This window comes from Rousettus aegyptiacus, unplaced genomic scaffold, assembly GCF_014176215.1.
Source record: "Rousettus aegyptiacus isolate mRouAeg1 unplaced genomic scaffold, mRouAeg1.p scaffold_m13_p_6, whole genome shotgun sequence".
NCBI classification, from domain to species: domain Eukaryota; kingdom Metazoa; phylum Chordata; class Mammalia; order Chiroptera; family Pteropodidae; genus Rousettus; species Rousettus aegyptiacus.
In genome coordinates, this window is record NW_023416309.1 from 89140388 (window position 1) to 89163007 (window position 22620).

Here is a 22620-nt window from a genome sequence, read left to right on the forward strand (position 1 = left end):
TAGCTTCCTTGTTTTTTCTTTCTCCGATTTAACAAATATCAACACAAGAAATAAAATTTCTGACGTTTCTTTTTTTCCGTCCAAGAATATATTTTCCTGTCTGAGTAAGTGCCATCACGTTCCCTGACTTCTTCAGGAAGAATGGAAACATTCTGTGAGTCACGTCCACCGATTTTCAGGCTAAATTTTTTGAGCATTCAGTCGAAGTCAGTGTGGTGTGGAAAAAGTAGTGGTGAGGATTCACGGCACCCCGGTCTGGTCCCCATAACCATGTCCGAATCTGTATGAAAGGGGCCGATGGCTCTGTCTTAGTCTCCTCATTTGTAAAGTGCATCAAGCCGGACTTGGGTGCGAGTGCATTCTCTCGCACATGTAGTAAGCGGTGATTTCGCAGGACCCCAGCCAAACCCAGAGCCGAGCCTCAGCGGGGCCTGCACACTGCGGGTATCCGCGCGCAGCTCTGGCAATTGAGGACTGCGCGCGCAGCGCCTCCACCGCCTCCGGAACCCGGCGTCTCCGTTGCCGGGGGAACTGGGGGCGGTGCGCTTTCCGGCGCAGTCGCGGCGCGTTGCAGCTGTCATGGCGGAGACCGTCTGGAACACTGACAGCGGGGAGGCTGTGTATCGCTCCCGGGACCCCGTGCGCAACTTGCGCCTCCGGTAGTCGCTTCGCCCCAGAGCCCCATGCTTTTATGCTCTCAGATAATTCGAGCCTGAACTTCGCTGCGTTCGGCGGCCCCGACTTCGCTTACAACTCTGATCACGACCTCCGCGGTCTCCCTGCGTCTCCCCTCACTACTCGGAACCCTCACCACTCGCAGCTTCCAGACCCACCCCAGCCCTTTCAAGTCCTTGTCCCTCCCAAATTCCTCGGAGCCCTGGGTCCCCAGTACACCTTTTCATCTTCACTCTTCCCTTAGGACCCCGCGCCCTACTCACTTCCCCTCAGTTGCCTTCAACCTTGGTAGCCCCACCCTCTTACGTGTTTTGTTTCCCCCATTTTTGCTCCGTATTGATGATCTCCTGGTTGTGAGTCTTGTAACAAGTATTTTGGGATTCTCTTTTCCTGACAGAGTCCACCTGCAAAGAATCACATCAGGCAACTTCCTCCATTACCAGCCTGCTGCCCAGCATGGGAAGGACCTCATAGACCTGGCCACTTTCAGTCCTCACCCAGCTGCCAGTGGGTGTATGGTGGTGATATGACTCCACGGGGATCTGAGAGTCGTCTAGGGTGGTAGTTACCTCTTAAGACAGTGTAGATCCAGGGCTGTAGTCTGAGAAAAGGCATAGAGAGGTTGGGTTCCTTGCCTAAGGGCACATGGCTGGTAAATGTTGAAGCCAGGATTTGATCCTAGGCAATTTTAACTGCTATATTATGTTGTGTATGAAAATTGAATGACATGATTCCTGCCATCAGGATATATTGTATAATACATTTGCCTGGCAACCTAAATTCCTTTTTTTTTTCCCCCTTCTAAATTCCATTTATGGCATTTTTTTCTAAGAGAAAATATACTCCAAATTCTAAGCATACGTATAAATACTTTTTAAAACAATTTTAAAGTTGGAGTCCACTTGAAAAATGTGCACATTAGCTGTTCTCTTGCAGTTTTTCTTATCTGGGAAGGCAGAAGAGTGAGATAGAGAGGACAGTGTACTTGTGTTAGGCCTCTAGTCTCTGCTTTTGTTGTTTCTGTTAAAAAATATTCCTGGGCAAGAGTGTGGGCTGGTGGCTTGTGAAGCATATGTTTCTGAAAAAGGCAGTGTACTAGATTTGGTTCTTTATATAATCATTTATTTGCCTTTCTTCTTCTCTCCTGATACTTGGTCTCCTAAGGTTACAGTGTTTGTGATTCTAGATATATGGCTTCAGGAATAGTAAGGATAAAAATGCCAGAGTTTCATTAGCAAATGTAGACAATTGGGATTGAGGAAGAGCTGTTTAGCCAAATCCAAATTTCAGCGTCTGCCACTGAATTGGATGAAATAATTCCTGGAAGGTATCATGTTCTTTTATTCAAATTAGAGTAGTGATTAAGATTCCTTAGATCTTAATCCTGGCTTCAATATATACATAGCCTCTCCAGTCTTTGTGTAGAGTGAATGTTTAATAAGTCACTGAACTGTTTTTATGGCAAATATACGAGCAGGGACTTTAGTTATAACTAACCACAGAGCTAGAAGTGGTGCTGGTGTGGCTCTAACATTTGACTCACTCTGTTGTCTTTGGAGGTGGACACCGCCCAGATGAAGATGAAGAGGAGGAGGTCTTGATTGGGTGGCAGGAGAAGCTCTTTAGCCAGGTGAGCCATTTGCCACTTGTCTCGTCAGTCTACCTCTACCTGGTCCACCTCCACTGGGATGGTGGCAGGGAAAGATTCTTGATACGTGTAGCCAAACTGATTTCCAGAAAGCTTCTGGCAGTTTACAGTTTCCCCTGTTGTGTTTACAGGGGCAGTGTAACATAGTGACTGCTACTACTACCCAGTTTTATGATCTTGGGTGAGGCACTTTTCACTTCTGGGCCACATGCCATCTGTAACAACAGAGTTGGATTAGACCATCACTCTGGTTCCTTTTAGTTCTAGCATTCTTTGGATCCCCTGCCCGCTATTAGTTTAGATAAATGAGTTGGCGATGAGAATGTGTCCAATTTTTTCAACTGTATAGGACTGCTTTAATTTAACAGTTATAGAATCTAAAGTTTGATATATTCTCAGTAGATCTCTGTTTCCTCAGTTTGAAGTAGATCTGTACCAAAATGAAGCAGCCTGTCAGAGCCCTTTGGATCATCAGTACCGTCAAGAGATCCTGAAGCTGGAGGATTCGGGTGGCAGGAAGAACCGCCGAATCTTTACCTACACCGACTCTGATAGATATACCAATTTGGAGGAGGTATTGCTCTTTCCAAGGTTCCACAGCTTCCTTCTCCTTTGCCTCCCTGAGCTTTCTGGCCCCCCTTGATTCTGTGTGTTAAATCCGAAGCCTGTGAAGGGGAGACAGAGAGCCTGTCTAGGAACTGCCTTGTGCTGCTGGCAGCCAAGCTGGAATAGAGTAGGCACAGTCCGCAGGTGGTGTGGCTACTGCTCCCTTCTCTACCTGCTGGAGGGCCTGGAGGAGCCGGCGGGGTCTCTAGATAGGCTTACAGACCACAAACTGGGAGAAACAGCCACTCGGCTTGCCTTCCTCCATACATCATGAGGTAAGACAGGGGACTGTAATCTAGAACCATCTAGGTAAAATTCACCAGGGGGATCAGCCAAAACTCTGGAGCATATATGGGTTTGAAGAGGAGTTCAGTACAGCCATAGAAAATGGCTTATGTCCTTGCTTTGCCTCAGTTATGTCAACACACCTTGGTGGACTTGTTTAACATTTTCTTCAGTCATTGCCTGACATGTTCTATCTTTTCAGTGAGATTTTAAACTCCTTGACAGAGGGTAGAGCCTATATTTTTGATTTTTGTCTAAAACCTTGTAGATCTCCATAAGGAGCAGGTGTTAAGTGAATATTTTTGAAAGACTGATGTTTTAATTAGGAACGCTATGGGTTGGTAGCAAATAAAATTTGGATTGTCTGTTTTGGAAAAGTAAATAAAATTACATTTAATGCCCAGTTCCCATGTGAGGATTTTCCACAGAATACTTGTCTCCCATTTGGCAACTTCCAACTACCTGGTTAACATCAGTGTGTACCAGGCAAACTCACCCAAGTTGTTTTTGGTATCTGCTCAGAGATCACAGACTCATTTTAATATCAGCATAAATAAAATCATTTCTGAAGGGTAATATGCTGCTAAAATCTTAGGGGAAGCCAAAGATGGTAGGAATCTTCTTTGGGTTGTTTGTCCCACTGCTCCCCTCCATTAGCATGTACAGTTGTGAGATGGCTGCATCTTTTAGGTTCAGGTCCCAGATGAGGTTTCAGGAGGAAGACTTCCCTTCAGGTACTTGGTCCTATGTAGCCCTGACCAGCTGGGTTACACAGGATTGCTCTCTTTTCCCAGCACTGTCAGAGAATGACCACCGCAACCAGGGAGGTACCATCATTCTTGGTTGAGCGAATGGCAAATGTCAGGCGGCGACGTCAGGACAGACGAGGGATGTGAGTGCAAGTGTGTATGGGGGCTGAGGGATGGCCTTTGTGGTCCTTCCGTGCCAGAGTGCTCGGTATGTCCACCGACTCGAGCTTCCCATTCTACAGTAGGCCCCCACCTGGCCATGCTCTCCTGTGTTCCTGCTTCAGGCTTTTCAGGGGGGTTCCAGGGATGTGACCCTTCCTGTGTTATTTCCCAGGGAGGGTGGCATCCTCAAGTCACGAATTGTCACCTGGGAACCCTCAGAAGAGTTCGTCAAGAACAACCATGTCATCAACACCCCTCTTCAGACAATGCACATCATGGCAGACCTGGGCCCCTATGGAAAGTGAGTGAAGCATCTCACTGCCTTGCTCAAATCCTCATCATATCTCCTTTCACTAACCATCACTCACCTGTTAAAGTCATCCTGGGGTATATGGGAGGGAGGGACTTCTTTTTGTTCTTTCTGGTTGTTCTCAAAGAAAGTATTTTACCATGATAATTTTCACTATAGGCTTTGTCCTTTCCTCTGCCATGGGCTGAATATCCCTTCCTCTTACCCTGGAGGTGGGACTAGTGATCCTGAACCTTGTTGATTTTCTGGTTTCTAGGCTTGGCTATAAGAAGTATGAACATGTCCTCTGTACTCTGAAGGTGGACAGCAATGGAGTGATCACAGTAAAACCTGACTTTACTGGCCTCAAAGGACCCTACAGGTGAGAGCAAGAAAGGGCTTCACTTCTTGCCCCTAGTTGAGGAGATGCTCTGAAAGCCTTTCGTCTAACTTTTAAATTCCCAGGCAGTGATTCATGTTCTGTTCTGGTTCATAGACCCCTAGGATACTGGGGGTCTATGAACCAGTGTAACTACACCAATTTCAAAGCGATAGCTTCAGCAGTATAGTTAAGTGAAAATAATTCTCTGTGCTGCTGAATGTAGGGGCTAACCAGAATAGGGTGAGATGAACTCAGCCAGGTCTTTTCCTTTGGCCAACTTTCCTCACCTCCAGCTCCTACAATCACAGAACTGTAAATTAGAGATCACCTAGACCCACCTGTCCATTCCTCACTCAGGCGAGCGAACTTGGTGCCAGTTATGTTGTGCTTTAGGGTTTCACCATTACTTTATTGGCCCCGAACCTATACTCTCTGAGTCTAGTCTGGTACCCTTTCTGCTTTACCATTTTGTTTCCCTCTCCCGGTCAGCATTCTGACCATCATCATCATATACTCGAAGTAAGGTGTTTGGCCAGGGATGGCTCATCCCTGAGCTGGATCTGGAGGGTGCCATTTCTTGTTATCAGAGTTGGTCCTTTTGTGGCTTTGACCTTACAGAATTGAGACCGAGGGGGAGAAGCAGGAGCTGTGGAAGTATACAATCGAAAACGTGTCCTCCCTTGCACAGCCAGAGGAGGAGGAGCGGGAACAGCGTGTGTTCAAGGATGTAAGAGCTAGTTCATTCTAAGTGCTGAAGGGGTGAGCTCAGTGCCTGGGAGCTGAAACTGTGCCCAAGGGTGATGTCAGTAGTTGGCATCACTGCTGACATATCAGACTCAAGTTTTGATTATATTAGAACATCATCATCATGACCATTTATTTGAGCACTCACCATGCTTTATGCTAGGTACTTCAGGTACTTTATTTCATTTAGACTGTAAACAACGCTTTGAGGTGAATACTTTTATTATTACAATTATAAATGTGGAAGCAGAGACTGAGAAGCTAAGCAGTCTGCCCAGGGGCATGTAGCTTGTATGTGTGAGAGCCAGGATTTGGTCCCAGACCAGTGGGCTCCGCAGCCTCTGTGCTTCACTTTAAAATGTCAGTGGCTGGGATGCTTAAGCGTCCAGTTCTCTGTGGCATTTCCCATTATTGCTTCTCTTCTCCCTCCCATTCAGAACTAAACCCTGGCCTGGCTTGGGTCACATCTTGAGTTTCGGTTTGGTTTCCTTCCTCAGCTCTATGGCCGGCACAAGGAGTATCTCAGCAGCCTGGTGGGCACTGACTTTGAGATGGTGAGTACTGGGCGTCCTGCAGCGCTGCCGGCTGGGTCCAGCCAGTGCACTCTGACTGTGGCTGAGTAACAGCGCCTCTCAAAACTCCCCAAGACATACTCTTCAGTGTCAAAGGAAGTAAAAAATGGCGCTTAGAAGATAGACCTTGTCAATGTTTTTAAAACACTGCACATTGATATAGAACCGTAATGCATAGGAAAAGGCCTGAAAGGCTTGGTTGCTATGGTTGGCTTTTTCTGGGGAGAAGGTGAGATCGAGAAATGGTAGGTGAATCCTGGGAGGTGAGAGATATGTCAGGGATATTTACTTTCTATTTTTTAATACTTAGGTAGTTTTGAATTTTTATCAGTGGTAATGCATTTATGTATTACTTTATAATTAATTTTAAAAGTAAATATAAAGATGACAAATTTTTTCCTCACTCTTCATGTGAATAGTTTTTCTGAGGACCTTGTAGAGAGGGAAGGGTGATGTTTCTGTTTGTCAGATAGTTTGGTTCTTTAAAAACAAAGCTCTAGGAGTTCCATTTCTAGATCTGGAGACAACGGTAGAATTATCCACCGGTCTCCCTCTCTCTCTTTCTAAGAAATTAACTTTAATTATTTTCATACTGCATTAGCAGTAGATGTTCAGCATTAAAAAGTTAGATAAGATGGACACACAACCAACCAAAACAGTAGACTCCCTAGCGTCTTGACCCTGGCCATCTAAAGGGGACAGGGCTCTCCAGGCTCCCACTGCACGCCAAAGGGCCGCTGTCGTGGCTTTCTAAATTTTCCATACTGAGTTGTCCTCCCCACCATTTACATTATGCACTGTTTCACAGATTTTAGAAATGAAGGAAACAGATCTGTGAAGTGGAAGGGTGGGGAGGAAATGTGATAGCGATGGATCTGACATCCAGTATCAGGCCTCCTGGGGATTTGCAGGCAGGCAGAAGTGCCGATTCCCTCCAGGCCTCCTGATCTTTCCCTCTTCTCTCTGCTGTAGACTGCCCCAGGTGCCCTTCGGCTCTTCGTAAATGGAGAGATAGGTAAGTGTCTTGCCAGACAGAGAGATCTCTTGATGCTTGGGCAAGTGTTCTGTTAGAGTTGTGAAGTGATCCACCCAGCCCCAGTAGAGGCCACGGGTTGTCTGCAGTGCTTGGAAAACTCAGCCATGAGTCTTTCTTAGAAACAGAGTGTTCCTGGCACTCAAGGGACTTTCTTCCAGAACTGTATAGACCCTTCAGGACTGGGTGGGTGCCCAGGGTGGTAGGAGAATAAACTGAAATAATATCCTGTTTTCTTAGTTTCAGCACAAGGCTTTGAATATGACAATCTCTATGTCCACTTCTTTGTGGAATTACCAACTACTAGTAAGTGATATTCGTAAGTCTCTCCTTTTATAACCATTCTTACGATTTTCTAGAGGCATTGGGTCAGGCTTCCTGCCCCGCTCCTGCCCTAAAACTATTACTGTTCTTTTCAAGGTCATAGATCACTTCCAAGTTGTAAAATCTGATAGTGATTTCTTTGCTTTCACCTTCCTTGCCCTCTCAGAAGCATTCGAAACAGTTCACTTTTCCCCACTGAAACTCTTCTCTCGGCTTCTGGCTCCATGCTCCTCTTCTCTCTCGTTGGTGGGTCATCACCATCATGGTTAATTTCCTATCTTCTGTTGATCTTAAACTATTTGAACATCCAAGGCTGAGCCTTTTCAGGACCATTTCCTTAGTCTGAAACCCTTTCTGTCATACCTTTGCACAACTGGTTCTTCTGGTTTAGTCTCAGCCTAAGTGTCACCTCTGAGATGTCTTCCCTCACTACCCAATTTAAATGAACCTCCACATCACCAGTTTCTTTACCCTGTTGTATTTTCAGTATAGCATTTTTCATTGATAGTCTCTTGTTGGTTGGTCAGTCTCTCTCTCACTAGAATGTTAGGTCCATTAGAGACAGGGATCTTTTCTATCTGGTCACCAAGGTACCCAGTAGCTGGTCATAGCACAAGGTAGACACTCAGTAAATGTTAAATGAATAATTGATTGTGTGAATGAGTAAATGAATGGATGAAGGAACTTCATCTTTTTCTCAACTGCTTGCTCTCCTCTCAGGTAAACTTATTATATATGGTCTTTGGTTTTCAGACTGGTCAAGCCCAGCTTTCCAACAACTCTCAGGAGTAACGCAGACTTGTGCCACCAAGTCCCTGGGAATGGTATGGAAAAACAAGAGGGAGTACCTGGAAGGGGACAGGACTCTGATTCTGGGGTGGCATCTGAAGATTTATCAGGCCTACAGCCACCCCCTCTGGGGAGATTCCAGAGTTGGGTTTGACCCTTACCTGTGGGCTCTTCAGGGCTGCCCAGTCCTGGATTCCTCTCACTCCTTTTCTGAGAACAGGAGCAACTTGTATTGGGTGTCCCTTCACCTCTCAGCCTCTAATTTCCTACCTGGGGTGAGAGTTTTTCCTTTTCCCTTGTGAAGGTAGCCTTGTTGTTGGCCACAGGGGGAACAAATTCCATGTGAGGCCTTGCCCATGCCATGACGCCGAGTATAAAATGACACTCTTTTTTAGGACAGGGTGGCTTACTTCTCCTATCCATTCACATTTGAGGCCTCCTTTCTGCACAAGGATGAATCAACTGGTAAGTAGCTCAGTGCTTGCTCCTAGGCCTTGGGTCTCCTCGGGCAATGCCTCTTCTTGGCAAAGGCCTCCTGTGACCTGGCTGCTTCTCTCACTTGCTCCCAGATGCTCTCCCGGAGTGGCCTGTGCTCTACTGTGAGGTCCTCTCACTGGACTTCTGGCAGAGGTACCGTGTGGAAGGCTACGGGGCCGTGGTGCTGCCCGCTACCCCAGGTGACCTTTTGTCCCTGTCCTTCATGTGGCTCACATGCCCTAGCTCCTAGGAACAAGTCCAACACTTCCAAAAGATTCAGCATCTTCCAGTGAGAAGTAGGGATAATTAGGAATTAGAAGCCGTTCACTCGCAAGAGTCCTTGCTCCCTCTGAAGAATGTCCGCCTCCATTAGAGACGACTGAGGGAAACTGCAACTAACTCCGTGAAGCTGAGCGGCCTGAGTGTTTTTGGTACCTGCTCCCTGCTCCTCTGGTTGACTTGCAGCCTTGAGGGAGAAGCTGCATGGCAAAGTGGATCAGCGTTCATTTTGAAACAGTAGTCATTGTCCTTTATTGTATGCCAGGCATTGTGCTAAGTGATTCTCATTTAATTCTCCCAACTACTCTGTGAGGTGTAAGTGTTGTTGTTATTTCCATTTTGCTAGATGAGAATGATGCTCAGAGAGATTAAGATACTTGTCCTGGGTACACAGGTAATAATGGGCAGAGCTGAAATGTGAATTTGATTGATTTCCAAATGGGTGTCCTAAACCACCATGTTGATAATATTTACCAGAGGTCAGACCGTCACCAGACCAGGTGTTGTAGTTGTGGCTAGGCCTGTGTCACTGCTGGGGAGTCAGTGAGGGACCACATACCTTTTCCGACCCTGGCCCCATTTTTCTCTCCTTGCGCAGGCTCGCATACCCTGACAGTCTCCACGTGGAGACCCATGGAACTGGGCACGGTGGCTGAGCTGAGGAGGTTTTTCATCGGTGGTTCTCTAGAACTGGAGGACCTCTCCTACCTATGGATACCAGGAACCTTCAAGGTGATTTTTGTCTCTGAGGAGACTTCATTCTGGGAATTTATATTCCTGTCTCATCTATAGAAGGTGGGATTTGGGTTAAGGTCCCTTAATTTTTTATTGGTTCATTATTAGCCCCTTCCTTCCTGTGGCTTAAGTTAGAAGTCATGGCCACATTTTAAATCAGGTACAAATATCTACACTGCTTTCCTAGGAGATATCTGGAAAATAGTGTACTTTGAGGGTTCCCCTGGTCCCTGTCAGAATAACCAGCCCCTCATTCCAGCCCATCACTGAAGCCTCGGTAACCAGAGGAGGGAGGATCAATAGGAAGCTTATTCTCAATGAAGTTGGAATGTTCCCTACTTTACATTTGGGAGCCCAGTGTGAGCCTTGAGGTGATGGAGTCTAGGAGGTAGAATGAGGTTTCTCCAACGGAACTGTTCTCCCTAAGAATGGGGATAAGAATGGGAGTGAGCATGGTGCCTGGGGCCTAGAGCCTGCAGACACCTGATGCTGTCTAATGGTATGCCACAGGGAGAGCGTCTGAGCCGCTTTGGGCTCCGCACAGAGACCACAGGTAGTGTCACCTTCCGCTTGCACTGCCTGCAGCAGTCCAGGTGAGTGACCCTAGCCCTCTGCCTTGGGGCTCCTTATCCTGAGGGCTGGCGAGCAGTCTTGGCCATGTGGCGTGCTCCCCTGCAGGGCCTTCATGGAGTCAAGTTCTCTCCGGAAAAAGATGCGGAGTGTGTTGGACCGTCTGGAAGGATTTAGCCAGCAGAGTTCCATTCACAATGTGCTGGGTAGGTTCCCCTGTCCCCCTGCCCCCCCCCCAACTGGCCACCCAAGGTCAGCATGGGCTGTGTTGCCCTCCACACTATGGCAGTTGACTGCTGTATTTGCTTTTATCACAGAGGCCTTCCACCGAGCCCGGCGCCGCATGCAGGAGGCCCGAGAAAGCCTTCCTCAGGACCTCTTGAGTCCCTCAGGAACGATGGTTTCCTAGCCTGCTGCGGCCCTAGCCTTCCAGGCAAGAGGACAAGACAAGTGATAGCTAGAGCCAGTGTTCTCGCACCTCCTCATCTTCCTCATCTGCCAAGAGAACCCCTGGGCAGGCCCCTCTGCCGAGTCTCCAGTAGGGCCTTCTCCCTGCCATGCAGCAGTAAAGCCAGAGACCTGTGGCCTCCATATTCATATTTCAGCTACTGCAAGTGGACATCACACCAAGATGGATGATCTTGTTTTGAGACCCTTTTGGGGTAACCCCACGGTTAGTTCTGTCCTCTATCTCAGCAGTGGGCTGCAGGTGCCTCCTTCTCCACAACCTCTTTACAAGTGGAGGCTCCAGAAAGAAGGAAAATGAGATAGATCTTCAATTCCCAGCCCGGGAGTTTCAGCCTCATCTCTCCAGGGTAGCCTTGTCCTACTGAGGTACAATTATTTCTAGAGTAAATGAAGGCTGAAGGCAGTGCCCAGTCATTTCTGCTAGCTGGGTGGTATCTTTTATTGTATTTTTTTTGGTACATAAAAGCTTTTTATACTGACCAATGTTCTGTCAGCTGTTTCTCTGCTCAGGCTGCTGGCGAGGGTGAGGTATTCTCTGTAATGTCGGGGCCCCTACCACCACTTCCCTTCTTCTGCCTTTTCCTACTCTAGAGTGTTTCTTTGATTTTCTTAACTCAGTCCCCAGGAGAGGCTTAGAGATTAGTACCAGATGTGTATTAGCAGCACTTCTCTTAAACATCTGGAGCAAAGCACGAGACTGAGGTCACACCCTCCCCAGCCCGACACAGAAACCAGCTCCTGCCCTCAGCAGTGCTTCAATGACAGAAGTAGATCATGCTGCCCTGCCTGCGGGCTCCCGAGGAGGATTATGGGGTGGCTTAGTCTGGGACTATGTGGTTGGGGATGGGCTGAGAAATAGAAGAAAGTGGCAGGAAACCCTCCAGGTGACTTCTTGGATTGGCCTCAAGACCTTCTTGCTTGGCTCCCAAGGCAGGTAGAGTCATTGCTGCTGGGTACCCTAGCTATTACTCCCAGCCAAAGAACCAGCCCTGAGCTGTAGTCAGCAAAACCATCAGCAGGATAATGTTGTTCTTGGGGAGAGGGTAGCCTTGTCTTCACCAGATTCCTTAGTCTCCAAGGTCAGAGACTTGGGATGGACTCCTGTGGAAGCAGCAGAAGTGGGCAACTGAGGAACTTGCTGTGCATCCAGAAATGACATGATTTCAGGGTACTGATGACTAAGCTAAGGCTGGCTGGTCCTTCTTAATCACCCCCCAAAGTCCTAGGCCCTGTGATTATCAGCTCAGAAGTTAGCATGCTGGAAAACCTGTAGGAAAGGGTACCCTGTCTCTAGTGATAAGTTCAGTTGTCCCTGCTTAGAGGCCTAAGAGGACTCAACTGTCCCATTTGGGAAAGAGTGTGAGGGTCTGACGGCCTGGTGCCCTTGCAGGAGCGCCTCCCCTTACCTGCAGAAGCCTCATTTGGATCGCCAGGCTGACAGGTTCAACCTGGGAATGCGGTTGCAGTTTACAAAGCCCTGGGGGTAGGTGTTGGCCTTGAAGATGTCCCTCGAAACAGTGGTGATACCGGTATTGTCACACACAATTCGAGACAAGGAAATCTGTCTCAGGGCCCTGCGCTGTCGCTTGGTGAAAACACCCCATTTCTGCCACCAGAACCTATGGAGACAGTCAAGAAAAAAGGGTGAAGGTTGGGAGGAGTTAACATATAATGAGCACTTCTGTGCCAAGTACTTTACATACATTATTTCATTCAATTGTCATGAAATTCCTGCAAAAATAGGTATCATTCCCACTTAATAAATGAAGAAACCAACTCAGTGGTCAAGTAAATTGCCCAGTATTAAATGCAGAGAAATTTAAGTGGCCAGGGATGAATATGAATGAAGGTAAGTGCAAATTCAAATAAGGAGTCAGGTCTCAAACCCTCTTCTGCCCAGATTTCCTGGGATCTGCTAGCTTGGAGCAGCGAGCCTGACAAGTCTCCAAGGTTAAAGGTGCTTCTAGCTCAAGCAGTATCAGCCTTCCTGGGTCAGTAGTCTCTCTCCCTTGACCAAGCTCTCCAGGAGCTTCTTGGTCTCAGATCCTGTGAACTTGGAAGAAATAAAGCTTAAAAAAAAAAAAACACTTTTCCCCGTTGCTGAGTCTTGAAATGCTAGTGCTTTTCTACCCTCCTCTGGGGCTCCTCTCTTTAGGGTTGGGTCACTTACCTGTCTCCACTTCGGGCTCTTCTGAACTGGTTCTCAAAAAGACAAGCCAGAAGTGGCCCCACTCGGGCCCCTGGCAAAAGAGGCTCTGCAATGGCCCCAATCCAGATGTCAATGTTGTCCGGTGTCCCATACAGCTTCAGGAACTTCCTTGCTAAACCCTTGTTTTTCAGCACTTGGCTGAGCTCTGCCACATTCCGGGGCTGGGAGAGCCCACAGAAGCGCCGCCAAGCGTTGTACCCTGAGGGGGAAGAGGGTAGAGGCAGTTTCAGGCATACCCCTGCTGTCTTCTTGCTAGCTTCTGCTGCTCTCCACAATTTCTCCTGAGAGAGCTCTGTGGTCAGGCAATATTGGGCAGTACAAGAGCCCGGATGGCAGAAGAGGCCCCATACCTTCCAAAGATCAAACCTCTGCTTCCTAATTTTCTGTGTGAGCAGACAACCGTGCCTGTGTGCACCAAATGGAGAAGTGTGTCTCAGTGTAAAAAACTGTTGTAACCCACCCATCAGAACCAAAACGATATTACTGGGCTTATATGCATTAATTAAGCACAAATAAGATAGTACTCAGAACATAAGAGACCCTCAATCAGGTTTGTAGAATGAATGAATGAAGAAAGGAGTGAAACATCAAATAAAAAGCATGGATGAAGTTTACTCAGAAAAGGACCACATGCTATATGAGTCCATTATATGAAAAGTCCAGAATAGGCAAATATGTAGAGACAGAAAGTAGATTGGTTATCAGGGGCTGGGATGGGGAGGGAGATAGACCATTATTACAAGGTTTCTTGTGTGAGTGATAAAAATGTTCTGATACTAGATATGGTGATTGATGCATAGCTCTATATTAAAGTCATTAAATTATATACTTCATATGAGTGAATTCTATATGTTAATTATATCTCGATAAAGCTGAGATTTTTCACCTACTCAGAAACTTCCAAAGACCAGCCATGCTGATTTCTCGGCTGCCAGGATCCCACACCAGGATCAGGCCGCATGACGTGGTGGGACTATGAGGATAGGACTTGGCTTTGCCATAACCTGAGGAAATAGCTCAACACCGTCCATTGAACTACAACTCACGACCGTCATCTCCCAGCTGAACAAAGAAAAACCTCATTGTGTTCAACCATCACTAAGCGCTATTGCATGACTATTCTCAGGATCCTCACACCTTTGTGATCCCATTTTATCAATGGATATTTGTTGAGCTTAAGCAACCATGACTGATCCAAGGTCACTCTACTAGTACGTGGAGTTCAAGCCAGGTCTTCCAGTTCCAAATTTTGTGTTGGACTTGGGAAGGGATTAGAGTGTAAGAGCTAGTATCAGGAAAATATTTCTGAGATGGCTTGCAGGAAACAGGTATTGGGAGCAGAAAACGGTGTGGCAACTTGGGCAGCTAGTAATCTCAGTTCTCCAGTAGGGGGCACCCAAGCGTAAGGAAGGACAGAAACTAAGGTTCTCGCGTGCCTGTTGTATGCCTGCCAAGTGCTGTGTTAAGTAGTAGAAATTTCTCCCACTCTGCTGTAACACAGCCAAAAATTAGGTGAGGCCGATAGAGCTTAGGATTATATTTAGAAAGGAAAGAAGAAAGTGGGGAGAGGGAGAGAGGAGCAAGGCAGTAGCCAAAGCCTTCCCCTAGCATTGTGGGTTGAACAACGGGAAGAAAGACATTCTGATCCTGACTCATACTTTACTAGTTCCTAGTTATATGGCTTTGGGCGAATTACTGCCTGTCTCTGAGCTTATTTCCTCATCTATAAAAATGGCTGTAGTAGCTGCTTCTCAAGGTCTTTGGGAAGACTGAATGAGTTAGTATCCATGAAAGTTCCTAGCAAAGTGCCTAATTTTTCTTTCCTATGATAATGCTTTCTGTGTCCTCACCAAATAGCCAAAGCAGGCTTAATTTTACCCAACCTGTTCTCTTCATTTAGAGCCAGGAGCCATTTTCTCTATCCCTGGAACTTTAGCCTTCCTCCTTGGAACTTGCCAAGGTGGTAGGAATGCAGTTCTTTCCTGCATTTTACATCTGCTGTTTCTCTGTATTTGGAAAATCCCAGTGGATGCTCAAGTCCTGGTCCTGCTGTGAATCTAAAGCTAGAGCTAGAGCAACAGATGGAACAGATGTGGCAAGACAGCAGAAAGGTGGTCCCAGGAATGCTCCATTGCATCAGCTTTGGCCTTGCATGCCTCTGAGCCACAGTACATCCAGTGGACAGTCCCAGTGAGAATTAAGGCACCAAGTGTCTTCTCAGAACCTCCCCCATCACCCCCACCAGCAGCCTTGGTCCAAGTGAAGCCTGGGAGGAGAGGTGGGCGGCCCCCTCACCTGGGAGGCCGTGGTCCCGGCTGCGTTGCATGTTGAGAGCTGACAGGTCCAGCCCAATCCTTCTCACTTGCCGAAACAGCTTGTCCCGAAGCTCATCCACTAGCATGGAATCCTGACTGTTCAGTTTGGCAGGGGTGGCCATAAGGCCTCGGAGAATGGGGTCAATGCCACCTGGTGGTGGGGAATATGAGCAGCACAGATTGGTTCAGCCACTGGGAAGCCCCTTGAGTCATCACAGGATGCCAAGGTAGCTCAGAGCTGGATAGCCAGTTGCTTATATCCTATAACGTTTGTACCGGGAAAACAGAGGCCTGGGTGGACATGAAAGAAGCTAGAGCTGGCAAGAAAAGGGGTCCCCCCTACTTCTTACAGGAGTGTAGGGCAAGCTTCCTTTAGGCTCATAAGCTGCCTGTCTGACATCAGTGTCCTCCTCTTTTAGAAAGATGGGGATGGGAGGCCTGTGACTGAGGGACTTGGTGGCACCTGCCTTATTTTCTCTGTCCTGGGGAGAAGATTAGCAGTGGCCTGAGCAGCAGCCTGGCCTCCCAGTAGTAGGCTTGGCCCACCTGGGGTAAGGTGTGCTCCCCACCCTTACTCCCATTGGCCTCTGGAAAACCTGGTCACCTTCATGCACAACTCTCCAGCTTGCGAAGAAGACGGAGCTAAGCGGAACACGTGAGTTAGACCCTGAAGCCTGGTACCGGCTGTTCAAGCGGAACATGAAGGGCTGGAGCATGGTGTGGCCAAAGCGGAAGGCCAGGGTGAAGACATTGGACACACGAGGGTCCACATCGGATCTATAGCCCCGGTAGGGACCCAGTGTTCTCTTGGCCCGGGCCTTGCCCAGAACCAGGGGCAGAAAGTCTCGGTAGGTGATGATCTAGAAGAGAAGAGGTAGGAGAAAATTACCTTTGTGGCTTCCCACCCCAATCCCTTGCCTTTGGACAGACCTTTGGCTTTTGAAGGGCTGCTCAGCTATATTAATTCTTGATTGTCCCCATGTCAAATGTGGCAACATTAATTTCTCACTGTCTAATGAAGATACTGAAACCCAGAGAGAAGGAGTGACATGGACAGGGTCACACAGTGAATGAGTGGCAGAATTGGGGGTTTAGGTCAGATCTCAGGTATACCCCCAATCACTTGGACCTGGCTGACTTGAGGCACATCCCTGAGGATGTGTTAAGGAGGGTGGAAGCCACTTCCTCAGACTGTTTCTCATGCCAGATGGTCTTCTAGGGAATGCTAGGACCCAGGATCCTACCTGGACCATGGCCCCCACAATCTTCCGAGCCTCCTGGTACAGCTTGTCTCCAGTCCACCTGGGATTTAGGCGTCTCAGCTCAGTAGCCAGCCGGTTGTGCTCTCGCAAAAAGAGGGTATGCATGGCTGCCAGTTTAGGGGTTTCGCTTGATCGGAAGTCACCTTGAAAACCCCAAGGTCAGAGTCACCATAACCTTTCCCAGAGAAATGTTTTTCTGCTAGAGCAGACAGAACTCTGGGGACTAGAGAGAGGAAGGAGGACTTTCTGGCCTGGGCCAAACTTCTGGCCCTCACGGAACCTCCATCTCCTCAGCTGTGCTGTGAGGCTACTCACTGACTGCCACTCTCCTCCCCAACACCAGCCAGGAGCAGGAGGACAGTGGGGTCTTGGATCCCTAAGTAACTGGAACAGGTTGGGGTGAGGTAGGAAAGCACAGGGCAGCTGTCTAATACCTCTGCAAGCTGACCAGATCCACAGCTGGCGGAGGAAGTGAATGACTCTAGGAACCTTGACTCTGGGACCATGAGCCCATCTATCCCATGAGCTGCATCCGTCTGCATGTTCTCTACCGAGGGTTGGACCTTTCCCCAGCTTTGGACTTGCTATCAGGCTGCTTTCCCCGTAGAGCCCAAGGGAAAGAGGGAAAGTCAGGCAGAGCCTCTTCCTGTAGCCAGACTTTCTCTTAGAAGCTGGGAAGAAAAGTAAATTCCTAAAAGTGGATCTTAACACACAGTCATTTGCTGGCTTTGAACTAAGCCCTTTTGTACAAGGTCTTATTTAACCTCTTTGGTGGACTTCTCCCAAAGGCGTGTGCTGCTCTTGCCAGGAGTAAAGGGATATACAACCCTTAGAAAAGGGGTCTGGAGCCGACTCTCTGCAAAGAAAGCAGTGGAGTAGGGAGGAAAGAGCATGGACCTGGACGCTACACTGACTCGAGTTCCCACTGTGGACTCTGCCGTCGGAACTCTGTGTTCTGGAGCACATTAGCTATCTTCCCTGAGCCTCAGTTTCTTATCCGTAAAATGAGGGTGATAATGGCTTCCTGTCAGGGTTGCTGTAAGGATTAGAGATGGCACATTTAAATATCTTAAATAACCAGAAATGATGACCATCATCATTACAACCAGCACATGGGGGCAAAGGCCCCGAGGAGAGTTCAAGTTATACATCTGGAAGGAGGTACCAGTACCAGTGGGGGTTGGGGGTGGGGATGGGGATTAAAAACCTAAAGGGATTTAGCCCAGAGAAGAAAAACACTTAGGTGGAAGTAAAAGCTACTTCTGGGTAATGAAAAAGGCTATTGCTGTGTGAGAGACAGCTTCTTCTCCCAAGTTCCAGAAGCATGAGGAACACCAATAAGTGGATGTTGGATCAAAATTAGGGGACCCTTCTCGCAAGTGTTGTTGGAGATGAACAGGAGTGCTGTAAAGGCGGTGAGCCCCTTATCACTGAGAGTCAGGTGGTGACTGCTAGGCACACATTGGGCCAGCAAAGGGACTCCTAACAACTTACGGATTCTGTGACAATTACACACAGACCTGTGCTATGGTGTGCCTAATACTGAGCTCTGAAGCCATGTATCCCCACAGCATCCCACCGTGGCTTCTCAACCTAAAACCCAGGGACTGGCTGTATCCTTGGAAGACATCACCTGTCCCCAGTCTGACCTGCCAGGAAGCAGGGGATGCGCGCGGCGCGGTTGGTGAGGAGACAGGGGTCGTCGTGCAGGTTGTCGAAGGGCAGCAGGGCCCGGCCGTTGTCGCTAAACTGTTGGTTGACAGCCAGCAGCCCTAGGTAGTTGGTCTTATTGCGGAGCCTCAGGGAGAGGGAGACCTCACTGCCGTACACCATGCTGGCGTCCACGAAGGAGGTGAGTGCATTGATCTGGTTTCGGACCTTTTTCCTGTTTCCGGGGCATGAGGGTGCCGAGCGGGTGAAGGGGATGCAGTCACGCTGATTCCGAATTCGGGGGTCATTAAGTGGAATCTGAGGTAGAAGAAGAGCCAGTGACACTAGGGCCCCTTAAGAGCAGGCCCACTCCTCTTGGTCGTTCCACATCTGCCAGCTTCTAAAACTTGCTCAAAACTCCCCTCCTCCAGGAAGCCCTCCTTGATTCATCCAGACTCACACTGCTCACTAGGTTAGTCTGAGTGTCCTTAGTACTTTGTATCATACCATCATGGAAGGTTAGAAATGGATGAAACCTTAGATCCTTATTTTACAGGTTGGAAAATCGAGGCTCAGAGAGGAAAAATGACAACTAGTTAGTGGGAGAGAAAGGATTAGAATCTAGTTCTCCTGACAGTAAGCGTGTGGCCCTTTCATTTCATTTCATCCAACATGTCCTAAGCACCTTTCTGTGCTGGGTGCTTTGGAGACTATGAAGATGGACAAAACCCAGTACAGGTTGCAGGAAGCTGGCAATTCAGTTGAAAATAGACACACACATAGAGAAGGTAACTTTAAATTAATGTGCCATTTGCTATGATTGATCTAAAAGCCAAAAGGAAAGGTGTAATAGGAAGCTATGGGAAGGCTCCCCAGAGGAGGTGCCCCTGAACCAGAGCTTGAAGAACGGGTGAGGTTGCAACAGGAAGGAGCCAGCCAGGGGCCCTCATATGCCACGCCTCCCACATGCCACACCGCGTAGATGTGGTCTTACCTATTAAGGCTGAGCGAAGGAGTGAGGCTGTGCATGTACGAGTGTGTGCGCATGCGTCCCCCTCGCCCCTCCCATCAGAGGCTCTGCTCCCTACAGTCTATCTTTCTTCCCTAGCGTTTCATACCACCCTTGCCTGAAGTATAGCACTCTGCTCACAATCCGATCCCAGGAATTGGTGAGAGCTGCAGAGCCCTGGGACCACCCCACGAAGGAGAGAAGGGTGAGAACTAAGAGACCCTCAAGTCTTCCAGAAACAGCGGCCCAGAGGCTTCGCCTTTTGGAATCAGACCCATGGATCAAGGCCAGCCTCAATTGCTTCCTCTTCCATGCGGCCTGCACTGAGCCTCCTGGCAGATTGTTCCACCCCCACCTCTCAAACACACATAGACCTGGAGTCAATGCCAGGTTGTGCTTCTTGTATCTGATACTCCAGCCTCACAAACAGCTCCTTAAAGATGTTTAAGTCTTCCAGATCCCCAAACCCAGCTCTCAGCCTCGGGTAGAGGCCAGAGGCTTGGACGATTGGCTGAGGGTACCTTGATGGGGAAGCAGGGGGGCAGCTGGACACAGGTCTTCTCACAGTCGACACCTGCATTGAAGGCCACTCTGGCTGGGGTCTCGGGGGCGAAGTCCAAGTCGTGGTCAATGAACTGGCCCCACTGCATGAACATGAGGGACCGGCCTGTGTCGGAGACCAGCCTCTCTCTGGGAAACTGCACGATCCGGTTGGAGACGTCCCGGACCTGGTGGAAGATAGGTCGGCTCCCAGACCCCGCAAGGTGTGGAAGCCAATCCAGGACTCAGGGGCAGCAGGTCACCCCTGCCAGAGTTAACAAAGTCTCTCCTCCTCCCCTTCCCCGCCGCTCCCCTCCCCTACTCTGTCACACCTCCCCGTGGCTGTCATTCTTAGAAGGATGGTCTCTGGCCTGGCCCCTGAGGATTCCAGGAGGAAAGAGGACGAGAGAGGCCAGGTTGGCTGGCATAGACCTCGCTCGTACTTCCAGAGAGGCTATTGTATCAACTCGGTAAATCAATTTATAGACTAATGGATAACTGGATAAGAGAACTAATAGATGCATGGACTAGTTGCTAGGTAATGAATAATAAATATAAAAAGAATGAATAGAGAACTGAAAACGTCAATGGAAGAAAAATTAATACATAAATGTTGATAGATGGGTAGATGACAGATTGTTATATTGACATGAATAGAAAATTGATAAATTGATGCACATTAAATAGCTTAGATCGATAGATATAGCTAGATTAAGGTGAATAGTCCCTTATATTTAGCAAGATACTTTGAATCTAATTCTTTCAGAAAAAACAGTACTATAATGATTAACATTAATAGATTATATTCTACATAGATAATTATAACCAGGACTTTATTTAACGTTCACACCAGCAATATGAGGCAGGTTTTACTGCCTTTTTACTGCCTTTTTACAATGAGGAAATTGAGACTCAGCTGTATTCCTTGCCCAAAGTCGCCCAGTGGGAGAGCCTGGATTCCAGGCTGTCTGGCTGACTCTAGGCTGTGCTTTTATTCCTTGAGTTTGGAAAAGATCAAGCATTCTCCAGACCCTCAGCCCCAACTCACAAGAGGGAGGAAGAAGCCATTGCGCCTCTTTTTAGGGGTCCAGCCGAAAGGGAGCGACAGCCCATCCTCATACTCGGCAGGCAGCCAGCGAGCTAGGGCCTGGTTGGAGGCCCCCAGCCAGGGTCTCTTCCTGCAGTCGTGGGTGGGTTTGGGTCAGCAGAGTTCCAGGCCTGGAAACTGCTCAGCATGCGGGGAGGGGTTGTTGAGGGAAGGGAGGCGCCTCCCCCGCCCCACCAGTTCAGGTGTAGCCCCTGGTACCCACCTGTTGTTGCATCTCCCGGTGATGGTGCGATACTTGTTACTGCACTTCTCCACCTGGTCCCGGGGAGCACAGCCGCTGGCTTTGGACAGCAGCCACAGCTGGGATTCTGTTAACAAATCTGGGAGGCGAGGGCGGGGAGAGGACAGGTAGGCAGGTTCCTGGGTCCAGGATCCTAGCTCCTTCCTGAGCTAGTCTGCTCTGTACCTCCCATCTCTTTATTCTCTGCCCTCCCAACACCTCAAGACTATGCACCCTACCTCTCCCTCCTAGCTTCCTTCCACTCCCAGGCCAGGGTAGCCCTGGGGCTAATTTGGGAGCACAGTACCAGTGACATTGAAGGAGGTGGACCCCTGGAGTTGTAACTTCTCTTCCAGCAGCCCCAAGGCCACATCCATGTAATCGGCAGCCTGAACGATTCTCCTGGTGGCCTCTACAGGCTGCTTGAAGTAGAACAGGAGGTCCATGGGGCTGGCCGAGCCGCTGTGAAGGCGCTGCTTGATGCTGCCCAGAAGAGGAAGAGGGAGGGCTGGACAAAGGAAGCAGACCCACCCAGCAGAGGCCCATCCCAACCAGTGGACAGTCAGGACAGTATAAACAGAAGGATGGATGGAAGGGAGGCTCTTTACCAACATGGCATTGCCTCCATGGTGCTCGGGGGCAGGATGGTGGGTGAAACAACCTTGATTGGAGCCCATCCTCCCACATGGACCCTCCCAGGACCATGCAGAGCCCAGACCCAGGCCCACCTCATTTGAGTCTGGTTGTAGGCGGCATCCACCAGCAGCTTGGCCTCCGTTATGCAGCTCCACAGGACCGAGGTCTCCACTGCTCTGGGGGAGGCTGCTCAGAAGGAAGGGGACTCAGGGTCCAGTGAAACCACAGTCTCCCTGGACCCCCTCTACTGCCCTTCTCCTTGTCATTACCTGGAGCAGTGGCTTCACAGGGCTGGGCCAGGACAAGTGTGACCAGGACACCTGCCAGGGCCAGGAGCAGCCTCATCTCTACAATGAGATGCCCAGCCACAGCGGGGTAATGAGGGACACTCATGTCCTACACATGGGTGGGGTCCCTTACTTGCTTCTCTCCCAGAGGACCCCAAGCTGACCTCTCCTCCTGCTCTTCTCTGGATGTAGCCGGGAAGGGACTTTTATATCCCATCCCAGGGTGGGGGAAGGGAGCTCTGGGCCCCAGAAACCCAGCCTCTTGAGGTGGAGCTCTGGAACTTCCCTCTTGTTTTGGGGGGAGTCCTGAGACTGAAACACTCAACCCTACCCTACCCTTCGCCAGCCCGGGGACGTTCTCTCCTTCTGCCCACTCACCCCATTCCCCCCCTCTTTGCTCTTGAGTTCACCGATGTGTTTCTCTCAGAGCCCAGGTTGCTCAGCGAATATATGCTGGATGACTGAGGAACAGTGCGCCTCAGACTGGGCCTCCACCTGCCACACAGTTGTGTGTCTCGAGCAAGTCATTCCCCCCTCCCTGGGCCTCGGTTTCCACATCCCTAAAATGAGACTTGGTCCCGACGATTAGAAAGGCTC

At 48.9% G+C, this 22620-nt stretch overlaps 2 protein-coding genes across 2 annotated transcripts; one reads left to right on the forward strand and one right to left on the reverse strand.

The window, feature by feature from the left end:
* Nucleotides 1-513: 513 nt before the first annotated feature.
* Nucleotides 514-11266, forward strand: MKS1 (MKS transition zone complex subunit 1). The gene is made up of 18 exons (XM_016123112.2): nt 514-659; nt 1073-1182; nt 2235-2305; nt 2742-2897; nt 4009-4106; nt 4298-4426; nt 4692-4796; nt 5415-5523; nt 6038-6094; nt 7085-7127; nt 7386-7451; nt 8223-8293; nt 8654-8723; nt 8828-8935; nt 9613-9746; nt 10260-10342; nt 10428-10525; nt 10637-11266. The coding sequence occupies exons 1-18, from the start codon at nt 580-582 to the stop codon at nt 10726-10728; spliced, it is 1680 nt and encodes a 559-aa protein (XP_015978598.2). The 5' UTR covers nt 514-579; the 3' UTR covers nt 10729-11266.
* On the reverse strand, nt 11202-22190 carry EPX (eosinophil peroxidase). Its single transcript, XM_016123111.2, has 13 exons — nt 22006-22190; nt 21829-21922; nt 21408-21583; nt 21083-21200; nt 20821-20950; nt 19754-19960; nt 18223-18541; nt 16556-16716; nt 15916-16171; nt 15292-15462; nt 12958-13195; nt 12194-12406; nt 11202-11888 (listed from the first exon to the last, which is right to left on the reverse strand). The coding sequence occupies exons 1-12, from the start codon at nt 22127-22129 to the stop codon at nt 12205-12207; spliced, it is 2196 nt and encodes a 731-aa protein (XP_015978597.2). The 5' UTR covers nt 22130-22190; the 3' UTR covers nt 11202-11888; nt 12194-12204.
* Nucleotides 22191-22620: the final 430 nt, after the last annotated feature.